The 25722-nt window shown below is 37.0% G+C and overlaps 1 protein-coding gene across 4 annotated transcripts in view; it reads left to right on the top strand.

Moving 5' to 3' along the window:
- RASA2 (RAS p21 protein activator 2) overlaps window positions 1-25722 on the top strand; it is a 116796-nt gene that overhangs the window by 7985 nt on the left and 83089 nt on the right. For all 4 annotated transcript variants that reach the window (XM_029213999.1, XM_029213996.1, XM_029213998.1 and 1 more), the window contains exons 2-3: window positions 16203-16320; window positions 20636-20739. In XM_029213999.1, the coding sequence (XP_029069832.1) occupies window positions 16244-16320; window positions 20636-20739 (181 nt within the window). In that variant the 5' untranslated portion in view covers window positions 16203-16243. The remainder of the gene's footprint in view (window positions 1-16202; window positions 16321-20635; window positions 20740-25722) is intronic.

Raw genomic sequence — 25722 nt, 5'->3', positions numbered from 1 at the left:
TTACTGGTCTGTAAGATGAAAAGGAACACCTAATATTTAGTTTTAATTTGCACTTCTAAATGAGGTTGAGGATTTCTTCATAATTTTTAAAATACATTTATTTATTTTTATTTTTGGCTGTGTTGGGTCTTTGTTGCTGCGCGCGGGCTTTCTCTAGTTGCGGTGAGCGGGGGCTACTCTTTGTTGCGGTGTGCGGGCTGCTTATTGTGGTGGCTTCTCTTGTTGCGGAGCACGGGCTCTAGGCACACGGGCTTCAGTAGTTGTGGCTCACGGGCTCTAGAGAGCAGGCTTAGTAGTTGTGGCGCAGGGGCTTAGTTGCTCCACGGCATGTGGGATCTTCCCGGACCAGGGCTCGAACACTGTACCCTGCATTGGCAGGCGGATTCTTAACCATTGCACCACCAGGGAAGCCCCTTTCTTCATATTTTTAAGAGCCATTTTTTCCCCCATTTTTTGGTGTTTATTTGGTTTGCCTTTTTCCCTGCTGGATTATCAGTCATCTTACTGATTGGTGGGAATGCTTTATGCAGTAAGGAAGTTAGCTATCTTTTTAGCGGAAAGATTTTTTTAAATTTAGATTCTTTGGCTGATGTCTCTGTTTATTCTTGAGGAGAATTTGGTTATGAGATCCAGTGAGGGCAGTCTTTGTTTCATCTATGTATATAATTTCTGATATTAGAATAGAGATGGAAAAATAATTGTTTGAGGAAAAGTAAATGAAGACTTAACTATAAACAGGAGCTAAAAGATAAACAATAGATTGGGAGAGGATACTTGCAGCAAATCCTAGAGGAAAAAGAAAACACTTATATAACACTTATACTGTGCCAGGCACTGTTTTAAAGCACTTTAAGTCCAATAAAGATGTTTGAAAAAAAAAAAAGATAAAGCACTTTAAGTATATTAACTAACTTAATCCTCATGGTGACTCTATAAGTACAGTTATTATCCACATTTTTACAGATGAGGAAACTGAGGTGCGGAGGCCTTAGTGTAACTGAGCCTTAGTTTAACTGAGGCTAAACTAAGTAACTTGTCAAGATGAGACAGTGAGTGAGCCGTGGGCAGACTGGCTCTGTTACTCTTAACCTGCTATCTATACTCCTTATTTGTTAGTGTCCAGAGTATATAAAAAGTTCATCCAAATTTTAAAAAGGAAAAGGCCATTAGAAAAATAAAGGATATGAATAGGCATTCCACAGAAAAGAAGATACAAAAGGCCAGTAAACATAAGAAAATACTGGAAAGGTTTAACAAAAATTAATCAGGGAAATACAGATTTTAAAAAGTCATCAGTTTGTGAAAAAAGAAGAGCTCATTGCTTTCAGTATTTGGTGAGGGTTTAGGGAAACAGGTACTTTCTTCACTGTTGCTTGAATTTTAAACTGGAAAGCAGTGTTGGAGAGCATTTTGGCAATATCTGTTAAAAATTTAAGTGTGTATACCCTGTGCATTTCTACTTCTACATATCTGCCCTACAGAAACACACGGTTGCAGAAGCGGTATATACAAACATGTTTAATATTACCTTGTTGGTAAAACAATACAGAGGCAATTTAAGTGTCCATCAGTAGGATGATGGCTAAGTAGTATGTTCATAAACATATTTTATAACACACACACACACACACACCCCATTTACATGCACCTGTGTGGGTGCAACTTCTTTATATCTAGGTGCCACTTTTTTAAAAAATTTTTTAAAAAACTCTGGATCATGATTGAGTCCCATTTTGGCTTCCTGGATGCTGTTATCAGAAATAGTAGCCTTATCCCATATATGGCTAAAAAGAATGAGATATATCTATAGTATGAAAGGAAAGAACTTCAAGAGGTATCGTTGAATAAGAAAGAAGCCAGTTGTTAGGGTGGTATGTATAGTTACATGTGACTTCTGTATATGTATATGGAAAAATGCACAGAAAGATGTTTGAAAAGATAAACAACATTGGTTATGTCAGTGGTGGACAAAGAGAATTGGCCTTATAAAGGTTTACTTTTCTGGAGAGTGTATTTATTTATGAGGTATGTTATCAAAAAATGACTGTTTGTATAAGTGAATTTGATACAATATTTGTCTTATTCTGTGAGAGCCTCTCTTTCTCTAACTGTTGAAGACTATCCTATCTGCAAAAATAAGGGCAACCAAATGTTAGGTTGGGTAACATTTTGAGTGCACATAGAAATAAAGTCAATTTTTCTGTCAATTTTTTGGGTAACTTTTAATTTTGATATAACTTCACACACAAAACTGTAAGAGTAATACAGTGAATTCTCATATACTCTGCCTGTTTTCACCCATTGTTTGTATTCAGAAAGTTGACTTTAAAAAAATTCAGTATTTTGTTTCAGAGGAATATAGTAAAAAGAATAATTTTGATCCCTTAAAATATTGTTAACATTTGTGTGAGTGGTACGGAACCTATTCGTTTTGAATTTGGGCAGTTTTATTTTTTTATTTTATTAAATGTTTATTTATTTGGTTGTGCTGGGACTTAGCTGTGGCTCACGGGCTCCTTAATTGCGGCACGTGGCCTTCTTAGTTGTGGCATGCCAACTCTTAGTTGCCGCATGCATGTGGGATCTCGTTCCCTGACCAGGAGTCGAACCCAGGCCCCCTGCATTGGGAGCTCGAAGTCTTAACCACTGTGCCACCAGGGAAGTCCCTAGACAGTTTTATTTTATAAAAAAATTTTCTTGGTAGATGGGGAAAGTGAACTAACATTTATTGAGTATTTACTCTTTTCCAGGTACTCTGTTAGGATACTTTGTAAATTATTTCATTTAATCCAATTTCATGAAGCAGTTTGTTATTAATTCCTATTTTAGCAAAGAAGCAGATGGAAAGGTTATTTGCTCAGGGTTCAAAGGGGCAGGGGCAGGTATTCAGAAGGTCTTTAAGATGCCAAGGTCTGTGTCCTTTTCTCTACCAAGTTGCCTGTGAGTTGGTATATTGGGAAGAACTGATGAGTACGTTTCTGTTGTCAAGAAGTTAATAATGATCCCTAAATTGGTTATGGTCTAATGTCAATAAAATTAGAATGTTGGAATGCTATAAAAATTTATCTTTGGTACTGTTTTCGGGTTTCACAAAAAATGTTATTCTTCTGTCTACTTGGCTGTGCTCATGTGGGTTTGTGCATGTTAACGGTTCTCTTAGAAAACACACCCTTGCACACACACACCCCCCATATACATGCACCTGTGTGGGTGCTACTTCTTTATATCTAGGTGCCATTTTTTTTTTTTTTTGAAAAACTCTGTATCATGACTGAGTCCCATTTTGGCTTCCTGGATGCTGTTATCAGAAATAGTAGCCTTATCCCATATGTGGCCTGTCCATGTAGCCCTTAGTTCTGTCATCACCTGGCTTTGGGCCTTTCATTTGCTTGCCATACTAGTCTCTCTTGGTCAGCTTAGGAGCCTTTAAGTTTCTTGTAGCTGTAGGGACCATTGGCCTATCCTAGGAGAGATTTCTGCCCTATGTGCTTCAGAGTTTGGTTTGCTACTTGAGAAGGGGGCTGTAGGGAGCTTAGGGATCAGCACACGTTCAAAACTGAAACCAGAAGTGGGCAAAGCAAACCACAGGAAGATCCTGCCTGCAACTTGGTGACGTCTCTCTATAACCCATGGAGGTTTCCTGGCAATACCTTGCGAAACTTGCCTTTTCATGTACAGTAGTTTCCTAACTTCTTGCTCTGTCCTAAGCTTCAGTCGGAGGTGATTAATATGATAGCAATATAGATAACTGTATGATAATTATTATGCACATGACTTGTGTAAAACAATTGGCCCCTAACTATGTTCTGTAGACTTTCACACTGAGGAGCTGCATCTTACCTAGTAGGGCATTTTTGAGGAGTTGCCATGGAATTCATGCTTTAACCTTGACTTTATGCCTTGTCAAGAGTTGTACTTTATGTTGTTCAGGTTTTATAACCACAAGACAGTTCTTTGCTCACTGAGTTTAGGCTAACCACCTAAACTATACTGGATTCCTGGAGTCCTTTGCCCACTCAAGTGCTCACTCAGTGCTATTACCTCGTTTATGTTTTACTGGTGATTGCACAGTACCTTATTTCCGTGATGGAGTAGGAGTGCAGTGTTAGTGAAACTTTATTATTCCCTGTTTCTTTAACCTCCAGGTCCCAGGTTGATATCATAGTGCCTGTTCTTCCATAGAACCAGATTTCTGCTAGGAATTATGTAATGTGTTGATTTTTTTTAAGATGACCAGTTGAGTGGGATTATAGAATCTCAGATTATATTTTTAAAGGTAATTTATCATTTATTGGGAGTAAGAAAAGTTGCTTGACAATCTAGTTATCTGATTATGTTAATTTATGCATTGGAAAACCCTACTTACTAGTAGATATTCCAGCAGTCACCATATGCCTATTGGTGTCTCATTCTCTGCCTCAATAGTATCACAAATATAAATGTATAACTTCCCAGTGGTGCTTTCGAGATGACAACTAGACAGCAGAATAACAGCTATGTAACTTTCTTATCTTCAGTGGTTCTTAGGTACCCCCCCCCCCTTTTTTGTTACTGTACACCTGGGGCAATCCGACATACTCTGAAGAGGGTGAATAGGAAACCTTTTGGAAGGTCATGTGTGATTACGGCAGTTTTTCTCTTCCTTTCTCCATTGAGAACTGTAAAAAATGAACAAGAGAGAGCTCTTCTGTAAGATTTCTTTATAGGAAATATTTATTAGGTATCTAGAAATTGAATGAAAATGTAGCATGTTGAAAACATGATTTTCTGCTACTTTTCTAGTAATCACCTAACCTCTCTGAGCCTCAGCTTCCTTTTGTATAAATTCGTAATGGTAGTTATTCTAATCTTACAGAGTGGTTGTGGGAAGATTGGATGACTTGCTATAGTGCCTGGCATGTTGTAACGTAAACAGTAGTGATAATCGGTAAAGTAAATAATCATAGTTTTCTTGATGAACAGCTATTTAATATAAATGTATATCTAGTTCTTGTAGTGTTTATGAGATTAAACTGGCCACAGGTAGCAATATCTAAAAACGTTTGAAATCAGTGTTGCCACGTGCATTTTAAAACATTTCAGGTGTTATCTCTTAAAGCTACGGGAGCCTAGAAGATTAACTAGTTAAGGTGTTGCAAACTCCAGTCTACAGAGACCAGGCATAGTGAAGTTGAAGCCAGGTGGGGATTGTTAGGATTTTGAAAGAGGCTGTCCCTCTACAGTTTCTACTCAGAACCACGTTGCCAGGTCTCTGATTATTAAAGAGAAACCAGAAATATGGATTTATTTATTATTAACTCTCCCAGTTTCTAGATGTTGGCTACATTTTTCCTAACACTATGCAATACAGACAAAATAAATCTCTGGTTAGCTGAACCCCAAATTGTGCCCCCCCATTTGAAACATTTCAAACCCCTCATTTTAGAGATGTGCAGCCCGAGGTATAGAAAGGTCAGGTGTTTGTGCATCTATTTCCTCTAGTGGAAATGTATTATTTCTTTAATAAAAGTCTCATTAAAAAAAAGTGAGCTTCTCTGGTGTATCTAGTTGTTAAATTACAGATTATCTTTGGTCAGAACCTAATGGCTTGAGTGAAGGGAATTGTGTACAGATGCTAATTTTTAGGAATCTCTAACCAAGGAAGGGCACTACTAGTTACTATTTACTGAGTGATTACTCTGTCCTAGGCATCGTGGTAAGTCCTTGACCTGCGCTAATGGTCACAGTAGTCCTTGAAGCATTATAATTACCTCTTTTTATGCAGGAGGTTGAGACTAGGGACATGCAGATCATTAAGTACAAAACTCACGTTGAAACTCATAGGTGTCTCCAAAATGAATTTGTTTAACTTGCACCAGTACTGTATATGTTTTCAGAATTTTGTGCAACTTTCATCTTACTGCAAAAATTAAAATTAAACATTATACGAAAATTTGAAAGACCTTATATGTCAACATTACATAGGATTGTCTTGGGACTCCCCTGGCGGTCCAGTGGTTAAGACTCGACACTTTCACTGCAGGGGGCACGGGTTTGAGTTCTGGTCGGGGAACTAAGATCCCGCATGCCTCGCAGTGCAGCCAAAAAAAAAAAAAAAATAAAGAACACATATAGGATTGTCTTTTTGTCTATAATTAGATGGCATAACAGCATTTTACTTTTATTCTAAGCTTGTCAACACTGAAACTGTTATATTTTTAAGCGTATGTTTGATTCATTCTCCTTCACTCCATTTTTTTGTTGTGTGTGTAAATGATAATGTTTGCATAGTTTTATATCTTGCCCCCCATCTAAAGGTCTAATCCTCTGTTTAGGTTGCTATTCCAGTTATTAGAACATCATATCCTGAGTCACTTAGGCCAAATTCTGTGGATTTTCTCTCTGTAGTACCTCTTCCATTTTTCTTTTCCTCGCCTCTTCCCTTTATTCCCTTAGTTTAGGCCCGGTAACTGTTAGTAATTTTCCTGAAGCATAGTTTTGATCACACAGAAACTTTTAGTGACCCTTGTTGCTTCCTGAATAAAGTTAAAACTCCTTAGCTTGGCATTCCAGGTTCTGTTTGATGCCACCTTTCCTTTATAGTCTCATCCTTTCTTATAACCCTTTCATCTCTCTTTACGCTTTAGCCAATTTGTACTATTCACTGCCTCCTTGAAGGTGCTCCTCCTGTTTCCACCTCCCGAACTTGTTCACGTTGTGCCTGCCTTACTCCTGGAATGTTACCCCTCCATTCCCAGTTTCTGTATTTAAAAAGATTACTTGGAAGAAGTTACCGTGAAGATTAAGTGAAATAATATATATGAAGTCCCTAAAAAAATCTATGTGTAATGTATTATTTATTTGATAAATGAATGTAGTGAACTATTATTATGATTTAGCTTTCCTCCCACTCCAAATAATCTTTATCTTCGGATCATCTTGTCCAGGACCCTGGCCCTTTGCAGTTTCTCTTGGGAGTTAATCACGCTGGCGGGTCTGTATTGGCTTTTATTTCTGTGCTTAAGGTATCCTTTGAAATAGATTGGAGATTCTACAAGATCTCTTAGGATAGTTTCAGAAAGGAGTAGCTGTCTGTTCCTCTCAACACTGCTGTGTCCAGAAAGACATTAATAGGAATGGAAAGACTAGGCTGTGGAATTTGATTTCTGTCATTTCACTGTGCCAGCTGTGTAACTGTGAATTTTTTTTTTTTTTAGTTTATAAAAGAGAACAGTAATGCTTATGTCACAAGGTTGTTGTACCAACCAAATGAGGTATTTGAGAAAATATTTAGCACTGTCTCGGAGCATGCAACTGCTTGATAAATATTTATCTTCTTTTCTTACTTATCCCAGTAGTGTTCCCCTCTCGGACACACAGAAACATGCATACAAACCTATAGATATAAATGCATGCACACAGTCCCCCCAAAACATACACATAAACACATATATGCATACTCACATCCATGCCCAGAAGCGTAACACTGGAATCTCTACCCAATACCCTGATATTTGGGATTCTAGTCCTAGGTAAAATTTATATGGTAGGCTCTGGACCTGTGACCTTTGCACAGAATCATTGATCTTGTACACAGAGAGTTGACTGTCTTTCTATTTCTGTTAATCTAGGTTATTGGTTTTGATTCCCAATGGTGTTTATCTTCTTGGTTTAAATTGTTTACTTTTTGCCAATGACTAAAAGCTATTTTCTATAAAATACTTAATTTGTCTCCCCTCTTTCTTCAGGTATTTATGCAGAAGTTACCTTCTAGGTGGAGCCTTCCTTGGTTCCCCTCCCTCTGCCATTTCATGTGGTGCCCATTCCTGCTTAAAACTAACATACCATTTTAATTTATTTATCTTATTTATTATCTGTCCATCTGTGTTAGTTCAATGAGGACACAGTTTTCTCTGTTCTTCTCATTAATGTATCCCTGGCATCTGAGTAGGCACTCAGTAAATGTTTGAATGTGTGCATTTCAGGACTGGTTTGTTTGTTCTCAATATGATATCTCTGTATTAACACTATAAAAATTCTGAAATTTAGTGCTTTTGGTAACTGTATACAGGAGACATTTTCTTTTTAAAACTTTGGAACAGTTGACATGGATAAACTTATATCAAACTTATAAAAAGAAGCTTATATGCAATTTTATAATTCGTGATGTGATATTAGAACCCCTTTTTTTGCCCATGCTAAAGTTATAAACATACACATACTTATACTTATTCAGTAGATATTTCATTAACTGTTATAAGCTAAGCATGATGCTAAGCATTGGTCCTGTCCCTTAAGTTTATATTCAGCAAAGAGACATGTAGCAGTCTCCTTTGCTGGTTCCTTCTTAACTCTACTAATGCAAAATGATGGTGGAGAGCTCTGAGGCTCAGTCTTCAAATCTCTTTTCTTTTCTCCACATTTACCTTCCTTGTGATCCTGTATAGTCTTAAGGTTTGAGATATATTATGTACTTGCTAATGATTCTCAAATTTTATCTCTAGCCAGCACTTCTTTGCCCACTTGCATTTGCACTTGGATATCTAATAGGCATCTCAGACTTAACATACTCAATACGAACTCTTGATCCCTCTTTCCCAACAAGAGACTCTTTCCTCTGGAAGTGGCATCTCTGTTCATCCAGCTGCTCTGGCTGAAACCCTTTAAGAAGCGATCCTTGACCCCTTTTCCTCTCACATCCACATGCAAGCTATCAAAAATCCTGTTGGCTCTATCTTCAAAATATATGCCCAGCTGACCACTTCTTTCCATGCCAGGACTGCCCCCCTAGTCTCAGTTATCTCTAATCAAAATGATTACAATAGCCTCCTATCTAGTTTCCTGCTTCCACCCTTTTCCTTCTGCAGTGATTCTTTAGAACAAAAGTTAGATCATGCCATTCTTCTGCCCATAATCCTTCAATAGCTTCCCATCTCATTCAGAAAAGCCTAAGACTTTCCATTGGCCTGCAAGACCCTATTTAACCTGTTTCCTCCCCCAATCCTACCTCACCTCTTACTGTTTCCTCACTCTTCCTACTTTGCTTACTGTTTTACAGCCATACTGGCCTCCTTGCTGTTCCTTCAGTGTGCCAAACTATCCTGTCTCAGAGCCTTTGCATATTTTATTGTTTCTGCTAATCCATCTCTTTCCCCAGGTATCTGCGTGACTCACTCCCTCATTGACCTCCTTCAAGTATCTCCTCAAATATCTTCACAGAAAGGCCTTCCTTGATTCCCTGTATAAAATAACATTGCTCTCCTCCCTCTCTACCCTCTGGGCCTGGCACTCCCTCACTGTCTTACCTTACTTTATTTTCTTCCATGGCAATAAATATTATATACTTACTTGTTTAAGAGTTTATGTTGCTTGTCCCCACTGTCTCAATTGTATAAAAGTTCCACGTGGGCAGAGACCTAGTTTTGTTCATTGTTATATTCCCAGCATTTAGAAAGGTGTCTGGCATGCCGTCGGCACTTAATAAATATTTGTTGAATGAAATACAAGTGCAATCCGATACAATCCTTAGAGTAGAAGTGCATATAAGATGTAGTAGGGAATAGAGGAAAGGGTGACATGCCTACCTAGGAGTTGAGGGAAGACTTTACAAAGATGGTCTTAAGCAGAGCTTTCAGGAGAAAAAAAATCAGGTGAGAGCATCCCATGCAATGAAGATAGTGTTGAAAATGTACAGGGGCATGAGAGAACGCAGTGTTTTCAAGGAACTAAAAGTACAGTACTGCTGGAGCATAATTTGTGGGGGTAAAGATTAAGTAGTAGATGGTGCCAGATTATGAAGGGTTTTTATGCCAGATGAAGGAATTTTAGGTTTTATCCCACAAGGTGGGCAGTGGTAGATATGGAGGAGCCATTGAAGATTTTTGAGCAAGGAGTGATATATATGTTTACGTATTAAAAAAGTAACAGGCAACAGTGTGAAGGAAGGGGATCAAAGCTAAATACAGCATTTTGTTATATACTCTGTATATGAAGTTGCAAGATATGTATGATGCAGAGAAACAATTACTGTCACGTGAATGGGCAGGCGGCTGTTTCATTTTATGGTTGACAAAACCAGTGATGTGTAGTGTGAAGGTGTTCTTGGCCTACTTGCAGTACATCTGTGAGGGAGAAGAAATGCCCTTTAGAGGATTGGTTCATCTCTAAAAATCCATACTTTAGGGGAGAAGATTTTTTTTAAAAATTTGGTTAACAATTAGGTTGTAAGTCATGTAGACTGAAAAGTTCTTAAAGAGTACCAGTTATGAATTCAACAAGAAATGGTGTTGTTATAGAGTAGAAGATGTTGTGCTTGAAGGCCAGCCTCCTTTCTTCATAGAGGAACGGTTGTTTCGTCAATAATATGCCTCCTGCTCTTGATTCATTGTTGAAGGAAATAGCAACAGTTGTAAATGTAGTCAGAGCTATACTATTTGCTGTAGGGCCAATAATACATGTGTCTTTGTAGAAGTATCTACCTTTGCATATTGAAGTACCCTGGCATGCACAGAATTTTAAAAATCAAGAATAAGCTAAAAACATGTTCTACTTTCATTCAAATGCAAGTAAAAACTGTTTGCATTATTTCAGCTGTCTTGCTCAAGTGTCATATCTTAGCAATATATTGAATGTCTTGAACACATTTTAATCTTTTTACTTTAGAGTCAAAATAGGATGTGTAAATTTAAGGGTAAGATGGAGGTACTCAAATGGTGCACATGGTTTGGATGTTGAGAATTTGGCACTCCCAAATTCATGGAAGCATGATATTGTATTATTGAGCATGTTTTCAAAACCACATCCAAATGCTGCAGTAGGAAATGAAGAAATGTTTTCCAAAGGCAGATACAACCATGCAGAGTTAGGATCCATTTGTCTCCATTTCCCAAGTTGAAGCATTCACCTTTTGAGTGTGCTCTGCTATTCAACTCATTGTCTAATGGAACAGTAAAAGTGGTTGTCAATGAGATACTGCTTTATAATTTCTGAGTCCATATTTGATCCACATCTAGTTGAAAGACTTACCAAACTCTGATGACCAGTAATGTGAGATGGGACTTTCAAATTTGTTAGAAAAGGTGGAAAGGATAAGAAAAGAAGCTAGTCAGGATTAGGTTACAGAATCAACTCTAGCTAGTGTAAGCAGAAAGAGATTTAATAAAAGATTTTTTTTAAAATAAAAGATTGTAAGTGGCTTACAGAACTGTTAGAAAGACTGAAGAAATAGACTCTAGTCCAACTTTCAAGAATGACATTCAAAAGCCACATTGCATCTGGGCCACGAAGCGATTTACTACCTCTTTTTGGATCAGAAAGGTGCCTGCAAAATTAGGAAGTTGTACCTTTTAGCTGTAGAACCTTGCCACCTCTACCATGATCAGGAATCTTCCACTATTAGGAAACAGCCAACGACAAGCAACCATCTTCATCGGTAAACTGTTGTCACTGCTGCTAGCTCTAGAAGTAGGTTTTATTATTACTTTTTGGCCACACCGTGCAGCTTGTGGGATCTTAGTTCCCCGACAGGGATCGAACCTGTGCCCCCTGCACTGCAAGCATGGAGTCCTAACCACTGGACTGCCAGGGAATTCCCCTGCTGCTGCTGGCCCTAGAGCTAAGGCACACTGGCCACAACCTGTGTGACAGAATGGATGCCTTGTACCCTTCTTCTTGATATCTGTGAAACCTGTTAATGGATACAAGGACTACATCCAGAGCTACTGCGGGAAACTTGGACATCTCCATGACAGTACTTGCTAGTAGAAGCAGCATAAATGCAACCTCCCTTCTCTTTTGTCCTCCAAATTTCCAGCGAGTGCATCTAATTAACGGAATTTAAATCACATCCACAACCCTAACTACAAAATAGGCTGGGAAATGTAGTTTTTAGCTTTCTAGTCTCTGCAGTGCAGGAAATCATATGCCAAAGGACATTGTAACAGATGGTGAACACTGACCCACCATATCTGCCACAGATACAGACCCTGATTCTCCTGAAGGCTAGCCATCGTCAAATGCGCTATAGATAAATTGAGAAACATGGCACATAATACCATCAAATAATGTTGAGAAGCTTACAAGTATTTGTATTTTAGTATATTTTTAAAATTGTTTTATAATGACATATTAAAAAAAAATGCCTGAAATTGGTTCTCCACCTATATGATGAATTTAGTGGTCTGTGGATGCCCAGAGTTACCTGACATTTAAAGTGTAGGTAGTGGATGAAAAGCCTGAAAGAGGGAGTTCAAAAAAAAAAATTAGAATGGGTTACCTAAGCTGAGGAAAGGTCAGTGTTATCAAACACTGAAGTGTGATTAAATAAGGTGGGACCAGAAGAACAGTCGCTTGATTTGGTAGCACTTAATATTATTAGTGTCCTTGAAAGTTCTAGTAAAGAAATAGGGTCAGAAGCCAAATTGTAGGTTTAGGCTGTGAGTAGGAGGGGAAGGATTGAAGCAGAGATTATAGAATAAGTTATCTGGAAGCTTGCCTTTTAAGGAGCAGTAGTTTATTGTTTGTTTGGTTTTTGTCCAATGCACTTGCTTATTTATATACAATAATCAACTAGAACTAGTGAGGCCCTATGAAAATATCACCCACAGGACAGGTATAATCTTCTAAAGTTCCTCACTTCTTTGTGTAGCTTAATATAAAGTGTGTGCTATTAAATTAATCTTTCTGCTTAGAGATATATTGAGTACAACGTTATTTTTGTTAATTCTCCAACCATTAGTTACTTTTGATTTTTTTAGAATAAAGTGACAGTTAATTATTTTGATTTATGTTTTTTATAAAGTGCCAGTTAATTACCACTGTATTTTGGAGTCACAGTTTAAAGTCTTGATAGCTGACTTAATCAACATATATTAGCATGATTGATTGGTGATCTGGCATTGATTAGATGAATTTACTTTTCAGTGTAGTTAGTTTATTTTGAACATTAGTGACAGATATTCAAAGATTATGACAACTGCTTTCCTAGGAAGTGATGTTGAGTCCATTTTATATATTACGTAGAACTTGAATTTTAATTATTCTGAGTAAATATCTGATAATGTCAAGTTCATTGGATTCTGCAAAATAACCCCCACTGTCTCCCTCTTAGAAAGGTGGGCGGTGGAATATGTGTACATTTATATAGTGTAGTTTTCTCAGATTGCACTAGTGTGAATGAAAGAGCAACATGTTCAAGGGCAGTGATTTAGTATTTAAGATTCCCTCATTAGATATGGAGCATGTTTATTATGATTTAATTCCAAATTTGTTTATATTCCAGGCCCTATATGGTGACCTAGGTGGATTTTTAGTTAAAAAAAAAAAAAACAACCCAAACCCTCTGGATTACACGGAGGGGAGACGGCAAAGAAGGAGAGACTTAAAGGAGAAGGTTGAAAGTAATGAAAACAGAATTGCTGGGCAGTGTCCTGGAGTGAGAGGGAGGGAATGGGGTAGAGAGAGCACAGGTAGATGGATGAGCTATAGATAATAGGTAGGGACATTGTAGTCTTTTGAGGAAGAGAAGATGGATGGATACAAATTCAAATATATATTATTTTTCCTTTTAGGAAATGTGAATTTGTAAAGGCCAACCCATATTAGGCAAGTTGGGGGTCATTTAAAAGATTAGATTTCCTTTATTTTGACTTGAGATGCTTATTCTATGACGTGGTAACTTGATTTCTTTCTCCTAATCTCTCAATGACAAACTTAATAACAGTGAGTATCTAACTGGTGCCTTTCCATTGATTTTTCTAATTTTATTTTATTCTACTTTTAGTTTTCGAGAATTCTGTTTTATTCGGTGGACTTACTCAGGACTTAAGCCTGAGAGACAGCCTCTCAGATAGCTCTGAGGGACGGTTCCCTGATTTTTCTAATTTTAATTAAAAAAAATCATTTGTTTATTGAGTTTTTCATAGGTGCTTCTTAAGTTTCTGCTAGACTTCTTTAAAAGATATTGGTTTAAATGGTCTTTAGTTTTATTTATTATTTTTTAAATATTTATTTATTTGGCTGTGCCGAGTCTTAGTTGTGGCATGTGGGTTCTATAGTTGCAGCATGCGGGATCTTTAGTTGCGACATGCGGGATCTAACCCGGGCCCCCTGCATTGGGAGCACGGAGTCTTAACCACTGGGCCACCAGGGAAGTCCCTGGCCTTTAGTTTTAAAGTTGGTAAGCAGAAAGAGACTTGAGTTTATCTAGCCCAGGCTTTCGTTAGGAAAACTGTTCTTCAGAGATTTGTCTGAAGTCATTTGTCTACTTAGTAGCAGAGGTAATACAGGAACATTGGTTTCATGATTCTCATGGAAATGGTCTTTCCGTTATGCCAACTACATTGCTTTCCTAATTTAGCACACTGGTGTCTGATTTCAGCACCCACAGTTTTGTGTGTCCTTTTAGCCAATGAGCATGTCACAAGAACTTCAAAACTAGACTTACTTGATTCTTTAATATTCATTCGGCAAATATTTCTCAGTATTTAATAGTCACTATTTTAGATCTTGGGGCTCAGTAAGTTCTCATGCATTGAAGGAGGAAACCAAGAACTCCCAAAGAATGAGGGAACCAGAAATAAACATTTAGGTAAAAATTAAGAGTTCCAGATAGTTGTAAAGGCTCTGAAGAAAACAGAGACATGGAATATGGTAGCAGGATTATTTACTTTAGATAAATAGTCAGGAAAGGTTTCTGAGGAAGTGACATTTGAGCTGAGACTTGAATGATAGGAGAAGGCAGCCATATGAAGATGTAGGGTTAGAGCATTTCAGGCAGATGCCCTAAGCTTGAACAAGCTTGACATGGTTGATGAATGGAAAGAAGGTGAACACTGCGGAGAGTGGGAGGAGAAGAGGTCAGAGAGGAGAGGACAGTTCAGTAGGGCTGTGTAGACCATGAAAATGGGCATTTAAAAGTGGAATTGTATTCTAAGTGAAATGGAATGGCATTGGAGTAGGGGGGTAATTGACTTGAAAAGTGTGTTTAAAAGATCATACTCCTTGATGGAGAGTGGATTGTAGGGTGATACTAATGAAGGCAAGGAGAAGTGGTTGCATTTGGGATTTATTTTGGAGTTCTGCTGGATTTACTGATGGACTGGACGTGGGGGTGGGAGGTTTGGGGAGCATGGTGAGAAAACGAGAGGAAGATGGTGGTAGACTGTGGGGAGAGTGGGTTTTAGGGGAGGAAATCAGATGGTTTTTCTGGGACTTGTTAAATTTGAGAAGCCTACTGGATATCCAGGGAGGCAGTTGAGTATTCATATCTAATGTTGAGGAGGAGAAATCAGGCCTGGAAACACTGGGAGGCAGTGTATCTGGGAGGCATCAGCATGAACACCATATACTGAAGGAATTTGCATAGGGAAAGAAGAGAAGGTGGTCCAGAACTGAGCCCTGAAGCATTGCAACATTTAGAGACGTGAGGAGGGAAAGAAGTCAGCAGAGGTCCATGAGGCAGGAGGAAAGCCAAAACTACTGTGTTGTGGAAGCCAAGAAAAGAGTGAGTTTTAAGGAGGGATGTTAGCATTCACTTATATTAAATAAATAGTGCTGTCAGATCAGGTATGATGAGGACAGAGAAATGCCATTGGGTTTGGCAATATGGAAGGCATTGGTGACCCTAGATAGAGCAGTTTCACTGTTGTCATGGGGTTAAAAGCTGATTGGAGAGGGTCAAAGAATGATTGGAAGGTGAGGAATTAGAGACAATGGCTAGAGATGATTGTTTTTGAGAAGTTTTGCTGTGAAAGGGAGTCTAGAAATGGAATGATATCATGAGGGAAGACACTGAGTCAAGGGAGTTTTTTTTTTTTTTCTGTTTGTGCTTTTTTAAAAATTGGGAAATATCAAAGTTTGTTTATGAGTTTACAGGAATGATCCAGTAGAGAGGAAAATTAATGATACAGGAAAGGGGGATTAATTGTGGAGATGTCTTTAGGGTGGTGCTGGTGGGATGGGATGAGGACATAAGTGGGGACATTGCTCTTTTCTAGGATCAGGGATACGGTGGTATAACATGACCTCACACGCCCCTTTACACACAGCTCCTCCCTTCTGTCTCACCACATTCCTTTAGACCAAGTTGATTATCTTTCTTAATTACTAATTTTTTCTTCTGTGCTATATCTTATATGTTCTTTTGGATTTAATGTGTCCCATATAAGACTTAGCATGAGGCAGCTGGTGATCTTTAACACCAGTTTTAATTTTTGTGCCAACAGGTGAAGCGAAAAATTTATTGCCATATCTTGGACCCAACAAAATGAGAGATTGTTTCTGCACCATAAATTTGGACCAGGAAGAAGTTTATCGTACCCAAGTTGTTGAAAAATCTTTAAGGTTTGTAAAAAATTGGTAAATTATCATTCATATGATATATATTGAATAAAAATTTTTCACATTTTCCTGACTGTAATCATCAAGAAGACTTTATTCACCTGAAACTTTTATTTTCCTTATAGATTCTGAGTTCATTTTTAGAGTTACAGAATCTCAGAGTTTGAAGGAACCTTAATGTTCATTGAGCTGGACTAAATGCCTTACGCTTAGTTCCTCCTGACAATTATTTTTGACAAGTAGTCATATGGCATTTGCTTAATAATGTTCCAGTGACCAAGGAGTTCACTGCCTCCTAAAAGCAGCCTGTTAGGTCTTAGAACTATTCTGACTCTTGAAAAGCGCTTACATTTAATTGATTAATGTCTGGCAAAAGGAGAACCTACCATATGCCAAGAACTTGCTGGGTGCTATTTATTCATACATCCACAAGAACAAGATAGCCACAGTGCTTGCTTTCATGTGGCTTTTCATTGCCTCAAAATATATCTTCCTCTTAATTGTTCCTCATTGTGTCCCTTGGATTTCTGGAGAACAAGTTTAATCCATCATTCACGTGACACTCTTTCAAGTTTTTGAAAACAACTACCAATATACCTCAGTTTTTTCTCTAGGCTAAATTTTGCCCACTCATTTGAACTTTTCTCAAAGTACATCATTATTTTATTTCTCTTGAGAATAAATTACCCCTTAACGTTTATAAAAGTCACTTAACTAAGTAGGGCATTGTAAGGGAATGAACTCTTACGTAGATTTGTCATTTTTTGGAAGTGTAATAGCACTGCGAGAGTATCATAGTAAATTATAATCCATAAAATTGAGATGTTCCACCTCTTCCCTGTAACAGTGTTTGTGGATATAATTCTAGTGCAGAGCTGTACTGGAAGGCTGCAGTCTTGTTCAGAGACAAGACTTAAAATAAGGGAATGAAGAGTTGTTGGAATGAACGTATGGTGGATGAAATATTTAGTAATCCAAGGAGATTTGAAGTAGTATACTTCACATCTTTAAATCGTAAATCACCTATCCCTGTTGTATTAGAATTTGTTTTTATTTATATAAATGATGAAACTGAGTCACCAAAAGCCTGAATAATTTGTGCATGTAATAAAGGAAGTTAGAAGCAAAACTGGGATAGGGACCTGAAACTATTTAAATCTCAATTTGTTATTTAATGTATGTTGATTCCGTATCAAACAAAAATCAGCTATATACAAAACTAGTAATTTTCAATAAATTGAATATTTGTGGTAGTTTCTAGTACGTAATATAGCTTTGTAAATGAATAACTAAAATAAGCTTACTATTTTTCCAGAACTCTTGCCTGCCTTTCCAGATATTTGTGTGGGGGAAATGATAAAACCAAGTATTTTTATCCATCTTAAATTATTATGCTAGATGCATAGCAACTTGGAAGATATTTTAAGGCTAGCAGTGGTTACCTTAGGTCATTTCAGTATAATTAGACTACATGTTTCTTGGATTCTAGGTGCCTCCTAGCGTTCTTCCTTGTGGAATAGGGTGAAAGAATTTGTAGTATAAACCCTTGCTCACCTTGCTTTCATTTCAGTGTTTTCTACCCTAGTGAATGTTGTGATAAGCTGTTAAGTCAAAAGTCAGTAGATATCATTTAGATCTTTTATGGGTTCTGAATATTATAGTTTTTATAGGTAGTCTGGATATAGAATTTTTCATGGCAGGTAAGTAGGAGTCACATATGGAATCCATAGCTCCTAAATCTCTAGCTCAAATCCTTTTAAGAAGTAGGTGGTCTATAAACAGATTGAGTAGCAACACTTCTTGTACCTAGTGCTTCTCTTCCCCACACCAGGAATTTCCTTAGGAGTGATATGCAGGATTATAGGTCAGTGATAACAGTAGAGTATTGCTTTATAAAAACTATATGTCTAGTTATTGCTTCTAACCAACATTGTTGAAAACTTTTTTTTCAAATGGATTGATTAATTAATTAATTTATAAAATAAAGATGTGGGCGCCCAGATGTGGGGATTAGATTGTTGAGATTGTGATGATACAGTGATATAGATGACTTAGTGAATAATTCTCATCTTGTTCTTATTTGGCTTTAGAATGTGTTTTAAAAATAATATTTGAGTGTGGATGTGTAATATATAAAGGAAATTCTCAATTGTGTATAAAATGATGCAAAGGAGAAAAATACCTAAACCTGTCTTTGCCTAATAGTTGTTTTTGTGTTGATTGCTATATTGAGACTAATTAGAAAGACTATTTTGACAGACCACCTTTTAAGTTTATTTTGGTTACGTTTGAAGTGAAAAATATATTGACAAAAGTTGACCGGGTATTATAACAACTAAAAAGCTAAGTCAACTGTTTTCTGGACAGGGTCAGAAATGACTTCTTTAAGAGTCATTTACTTTGCATTTTAGCTTCTCTTTAAGTTGTGACATCCTGAAGAGATTGCATTTTATGGTGACATTTTTAAAGTACCTTTTGTTCTTTAAACATTCTCAGGAAAGAGGTACTCTTGACAAAAGATGTTAACTAGAATTTCAGAAATTCATGTCTTCATAGGAGAATTTAAATATCAAAAGAGCATTCTTAAAATGAACTTAGAAAAATAAGCTGTTTCGTAGGAGAAACTCTTAGCAACTTGGGGGTAGACAAAGATTTCTTTACTTAGGATGCCAAAAGCACCAATCATAAAAGAGGAAAACTGATAAACTGGATTTTATCAAAATCAGAGCCTTCTGCTCTTTGACACTGTCGAGAAAATGAAATGGCAAGCCACACCTAGGAGAAAATATTCTGACAAAGGACTTGCATCCAGAATTTATTAAAGCAAACAAACAAACAGACCAAAAACCCAGTAAGAAGACAGACAAACCTTTTAAAATATGTGGAGGAAACTCAAACAAATTGTTCCTAAAATAAGATATACAAATGGGCAACAAGCACAGGAGAAGATATTCAGCATCGTTAGTCATCAGGGAAATGCAGTTTAAAACCACTTCTGTCACTACACATTCTTGAACATAATGTGTCACGATAGATATCAGATCACTGGTTCCCGTGACAGTATGGAGTGAGTCATTGCACAGGGGAACTTTGTTCTTTATCTTGATTGGGGTAGAGATTACACGGGTATATACATTTATCACGTCACATTCACTAGAATAGCTATTTTTTTTCAAAACAACTTTTTATTGAAGTATAGTTGACTTATAATGTTGTAGAGTAGCTAATTTTAAAAAGGCTTTCAGTAGCAAAAGTTAACAATGACGTGGAGCCGCTGGAGCTCTTATCCCTCGCTCGTAGGCGTGCAAGATAGCACAGCCGCACAGGAGACAGTTTGACAGCTTCTCATAAATTAAAAGTTCACCTACCTTTTAACTCAGCAATTCTATTTTTAGTTACCTGTCCAAAAGAACTGAACCCATAAAAGAGCTTTGTATAAAAATATTCATAGCTGCCTTATTTTTAATAGCCCAAACTGGAAACAACTCAAATGCCATCACTAGGAGCATGGATTGTGGAATATTCATAAATGGAATATTACCCAGCACTTAAAACAAATGAACTAATGATATACACAGCAAGATGGAACAGATATCATAGACGTTAAGCTGAGTGAAAGAAGCTGGACACAAGTGTACATACTACTTGATTCCATTTATATGAAATCCTACACCAGATCTTTAGGGCTAGAAATCAGATCACTGGTTGCCTGTGACAGGTATGATGGAGTAACTGCAGAGAAACAAGAGGGAACTTTGTGGGGAGTTGCAATGTTACTATATCTTGATTGGGATGGACACGCTACAGGTTTATAAATTAATCAAGTCATTAACCTCTGTACTTTAAATTAGATTTTATTTTATGTAGTTTATACCTCAGTAAAGATTAAAAATAACCTATTTTAATTTTTTAAAGTATGTTTTAAAATAACATTTTACGTAGCATTATTCATTTTAGGTGTTATGTATTATTGTGATTTACATATTTTTGAGATGATGATGGTGTGAATGACACTGTCCTCAGCTCTCATTTGTGTCCACTTTAGGTGAGCATGACCCCAGGCAGTTACTGGATCTTCTGTCCACAGGACTCCAGGAAATCTGTTTGTTCAGAGCCCAGCCTGGCAATCGAGGTCCTTTCAGAGTTCAGCTTGGTTTGTACAGGGTTTAGCTGAAACTTAGCATAGAGAATTATTTTGGAACTCTTGAAGCTTTTCTTTATGGTGTTTAATCTGTAATTTTAATTTATTTTATTGAAAATATTATAGGAGGACACTGCTGAATTTAAATTTAATGAGCTTTCCCCCTTTTCTCTTTAGCCCGTTCTTCAGTGAAGAATTTTACTTTGAGATTCCAAGAACTTTCCAGTATTTGTCTTTCTATGTTTATGATAAGAATGTTTTACAAAGAGACCTTCGTATAGGTATGTACTCTTCATAATTGTCTTTTAATCACAACATTCATGTTTATATTCATTCTTTCTCTAAGTATAAAGTGTTGAAAACAACAGAATAATATATTCTCAACTTTCTAATCCTTTCCTGTAGACTTCATGTTCATTTGTGGATCTGATTTTTAATTTGAATGCTCAGCTTGGGTGACACTTCCTCAGGGAAGTGACATAACCAATCTCCCACTAGTCATGGTACCATATGTTTCCATAGTACCTGGTGGGTCCCTTTCTGTAGTATTCATTATAGTTGTTCATCAGTTTGTTTGTTTTTCAGGTGTATCAGAGTCTATTTGTCTACTTCTTTTATGTTATTAGTAAAGCTTGATCCTGGGTAGAACTCTGATTTATATGAATCTGATTTGACAAATCAGTTTGTTGTTTAATGTCTAGGTGCTCTAGTTGAATATATATGATATTTATGAAGGCAGAGACTGTCACTGCCCGAGTGCCTTATATTTAGTAAATGCTCTGTAAATATTGTTGAATGGTTCAAAGAATGTTTTTTACAAAGATCACAGTATTTGATCCCCACCAAAGAACATCTGTTTTTGAAGTTTTTCTAATAGAAGTAATAATTCGGTTTAATCTAGTCATATTCTTCTCTCTGGCTATATTGGTGACCTGTAACTGTTTCTTAAGTAATTGTCTGAGGTATGATCTGTAGGCATCGACTAGGACAGAACTAACTGGCCACATATTGTCACGTTCATGGTCTTTGCACTACTATCTTTGAATAACAGGTAGAGGTCTGTAATTTACATGCATTACTCTCCCTTTTTAGTGTCCTGAATTTCATCATCTCCATCTCTCCTTTCCCATTTGAAACATGCTCATCTCCTACAGTTCAAATGATTACGCTTTATTTGGCTTTGACCTCTTAACTACCGTCTAAATTGTTTCTGCTTTTGCTATTGAATTCCTTAACAAATGGTCTATATCCTTCTGCTTCCTACTTATTTCTTTTTAAATCGCTGTAATCTGACTGCATTTTTCTGACAAACTTGTTTTTGAAGTTTGCCAAAAATCATTTTAGAGCAGATAAAATAACCTTTTAAAAACAATAATACTTTCTCTTAATTGTAAAATTATTACATGTTCTAAGGGATTGGTAATGACTGCATAAGAACAGTTATAGTTAATAATTTGTGTATTTCTTCCCATTCTTTATTTCACACATTTATATTATTACATTGTACTATTTATTCAAGTTTTTTTCCTTTTTCATTTAATATCATCTAATGATCCTTTTCCCATGTCATTAAATATTTTTCACAAGTAATTTTTAAAATATCCTTTCTATAGGAATGTATTATCTTAACTACTCTTTTCGTGGTAGAGATTTATGTTTCCAGATTTTTGTTACTCTAAATGGTGTTGCTATGAACATCCTTCTGCATAAATTTTTGCATGTCTTTTTTTCTAGGATAAATTCCTAGAGGTGAAAATACTGAGCCAAAGCGTTCGAATATTTTTAAGGTTTTTTCTATATATATTTTTCCATTGGCTCCCGGAAATACTGTACTAATTTACATTCCCCCAAACATGACATGGGTGTAATCATTTCACCATACCCTGGTCATTCTTGGATATTATCATTGAAAAAATTTTTTTTTCCGGTTTGATAGGTGAAAGAAATATTTCATTTTAACTTGTATTTTCTGATTATTAGTGAACTTGAGGAATTTTTTCATGTGTTTATTGGTCTTTTACATTTTTCTTCTAGGAATTAGTTGTTAATTCTTTTGCTTATTTTTCTTTTGGATGGAATTTTATCTTTTATTTATTCTTATGCATCCATATTTGATAAATATGTTAACTTCTGTCAGCTATATACATAACAAATACTTTGTCACAAAAGGCATTTTCATAGTTTTCAATCCTCGTCTGCCTCTGTGTCACATTAGACTCTTTGGATTGCTTATTCAACTTGTTGAAAGCCAAGGAAAAGGCAATTTAATGACATTGTATTTTCCTAGTTGTCTTCCTTCTGACTTCTTTACTTATATGTAGACTTTTCTCTGTGTAGCAAACCCTTAATTATGGATCACCGCTGAGGCTCCATCCTTAATTCAATTAAACAAACATTTACAAACACTTGTCTGTGTGGCATACAAAAGATGGGGATATTATGGTGAATAAGATTCAAGTTGCTCCCAGGTTTTCAGGCTGATTTATACTCTAATCCTAATATATTTAATAGGGTCTGTGCTGGAGGTAGGAACAAAGTACTTGGGAGCACAGAGTAAAGAAGAGTTAATTACGTTTGGTGGAGGATTAACAGAAACTACCTAGGTAGGAAAAGGAAGAAGTTTCAAGATAATAGGGATTAGCAGAAGCAGAGAAGAAAAAGTGGATCATGTTTGTGGTGTATCTGCTGGAAAATGTAAATCACTTAGGCCAAGGGTGGTAGAAGGTGAATCTGGGAATATGAATTGGACCAAGTTGTGGTGGACCCTCAAAGCTGTGTTAAGGAATTTGGACTTTATCCTGTAGACAGTAGTGTTGAGCCTTTTAAGAATGAGGAACCTTTTAAAAATCATATATAACTGCATATATGAATATAGTTTTGTAGTTTAACAACTTCCTGTGGTGTAAACAATAACTTTCAAACTACAAACTCAGAGTCTATAGGTTACGTATTTAAAGTGTGTACACATATATATACATATATATAACCATATATACACATATTTTTAAAGTATATGAACATCTACTTTAAATAGGTCATCTGTAGCAGCGGTCCCCAATCTTTTTGGCACCAGGGACCAGTTTCATGGAAGACAGTATTTCCATGGACCTGGGGAGGGGTATGGTTTTGGGATGATTCAAGCACATTACATTTATTGTGCACTTTATTTCTATTATTATTATGTTGTAATATATAATGAAATAATTATACCACTCACCATAATGCAGAATCAGTGGGAGCCCTGAGCTTGTTTTCACTTGCCACTCACCGACAGGGTTTCGATATGAGTCTGCAAGCAGTTGATTTATTATGGTCTCTGTGCAGTCAAACCTCTCTGCTAATGATAGTCTGTATTTGCAGCCGCTCCCCAGTGCTAGCATCACCGCCTCAGCTCCACCTCAGATCATCAGGCATTAGATTCTCATAAGGAGCGTGCAACCTACATCTGTCGCTTGTGTAGTTCACAGTAGGGTTCGTGCTCCTATGAGAATCTAATGCCACTAATCTGACAGGAGGTGGAGCTCAGGCAGTAATGTGAGCGATGGGGAGCGGCTGTAAATACAGATGAAGCTTTGCTCGCTTGCCTGCCACTTACCTCCTGCTGTGCGGCCCGGTTCCTAACAGTATGGGTCCATGGCCTGGGGGTTGGGGACCCCTGATCTATAGTTTATGCTTTAGAATGGAGAGAGGTTAAAGGCAGGGAGGCCATCAAGGAGGCTATTATCAAATGAGATGAGTAGGGTAGTGGCAGTGGAAATGCAAATGAGGGAATGTACTTCACAGGAGTAGCTTTAAATGGGATTTAGGTACTAAGAAGATAAAGAGGATATAAGAAGGGAAAGAGTTAAAAATGGTCTTGTTTCTATGGTTGTCATTAACTGAGATACGGAGCATTCAGGATGGGAAAGGGAGATGATGACTTTGATTTCAAACAAGTTAAACTTGCATTACCTGGGGAGTATCTTGGTGGACATGTTGGTTGACTGTTGGAAATACAGATCTGAATCTCAGAGAAGAAATCTGGATTTGATGTGGAGGTATGGATTTCAGAGTCATTAGCACTGAGTGATACTTGAAGCCTCCACTGGAATGAATGAAATTGCCCTGGGAGCATTTAAGGAGGGTTGCAGGGAAAATGTGGCTTTAGTGAAGATTGATTAAATGTATCAGGAAGTTGGAAGAGAGAGAGAAGAGATGAATATCTCGGAAGGCAAGGAGATCTTTTAATGGCAAGACTAGAGAGAGGTAGAGTAGGATAAAGATTGGATAGAGGCTGTTGGTGATTATTAATGACCCTTGAGAGAGTGTGTATCTTTGATTGACTAAACATTTTAAGAAAATGTTTTGTAATTTTCATTACCTGTTTACAAGTAGTCATTATATAGTATTTCTTGGAAAGGCCTTTAGTTGAGGTTTATAATTATGATTTCCAAAAGTTGCCCTTGTTTTGTTTTTTTATTTGTTTTTAAAGTAAAAATCAGTCCTTTGAGGAGTGGTATCAGAAGGCCATAACTTGGTGTGGGAACTGTTAAAAAAAAAAGTTTATTCTTATTAAGAAATAAAATTTCTACATTTAGTAGAAATTGTTTTTTCCTTTTACAGATAGGAATTATTATTATTAAAGTAAACACAGTTCGTACATAGCCTTTAATTTAAAGTTGGAAAATAATCTTGATATTTTCACTTATAAATTTTTACATTTTTTTTACTTTAACGTATTTTTCTTTTGTCATTAACTCATAAAGTTACGCGGCACTTTTTTTTTTTAAATTTTGAGCTACTGGAAATTGAGTTCCCTCAATTATTTTATAACTGAGTTGCCCAGTTGTAGGCTAAACAGTGCCATAGCATTTTCTGGGAATGAAATTTGAGCTAGGGTTGAGAGAGCCACCTTTTAAACTTAAGAAGATCTAAGAATGTGTACTTGTTGAATAGCTTTAAAAGCCTTTTTTTTTTTTTTTTTTTTTATGAAAGCTGCTTTATTTATTTATTTTTGGCTGTGTTGGATCTTCGTTTCTGTGCGAGGGCTTTCTCTAGTTGCGGCGAGTGGGGGCCACTCTTCATCGCGGTGCACGGGCCTCTCACTATCGCAGCCTCTCTTGTTGCGGAGCACAGGCTCCAAACGCGCAGGCTCAGCAGTTGTGGCTCACGGGCCTAGTTGCTCTGCGGCATGTGGGATCCTCCCATACCAGGCCTCGAACCTGTGTCCCCTGCATTGGCAGGCAGATTCTCAACCACTGCGCCACCAGGGAAGCCCAGCCTGT

This window comes from Monodon monoceros, unplaced genomic scaffold (assembly GCF_005190385.1).
Source record: "Monodon monoceros isolate NGI ecotype Baffin Bay Population unplaced genomic scaffold, NGI_Narwhal_1 Super_Scaffold_11, whole genome shotgun sequence".
Taxonomy (NCBI): domain Eukaryota; kingdom Metazoa; phylum Chordata; class Mammalia; order Artiodactyla; family Monodontidae; genus Monodon; species Monodon monoceros.
The sequence above is the reverse complement of the archived record's forward strand: the minus strand, read 5'-3'. Positions and strand labels throughout refer to the sequence as shown.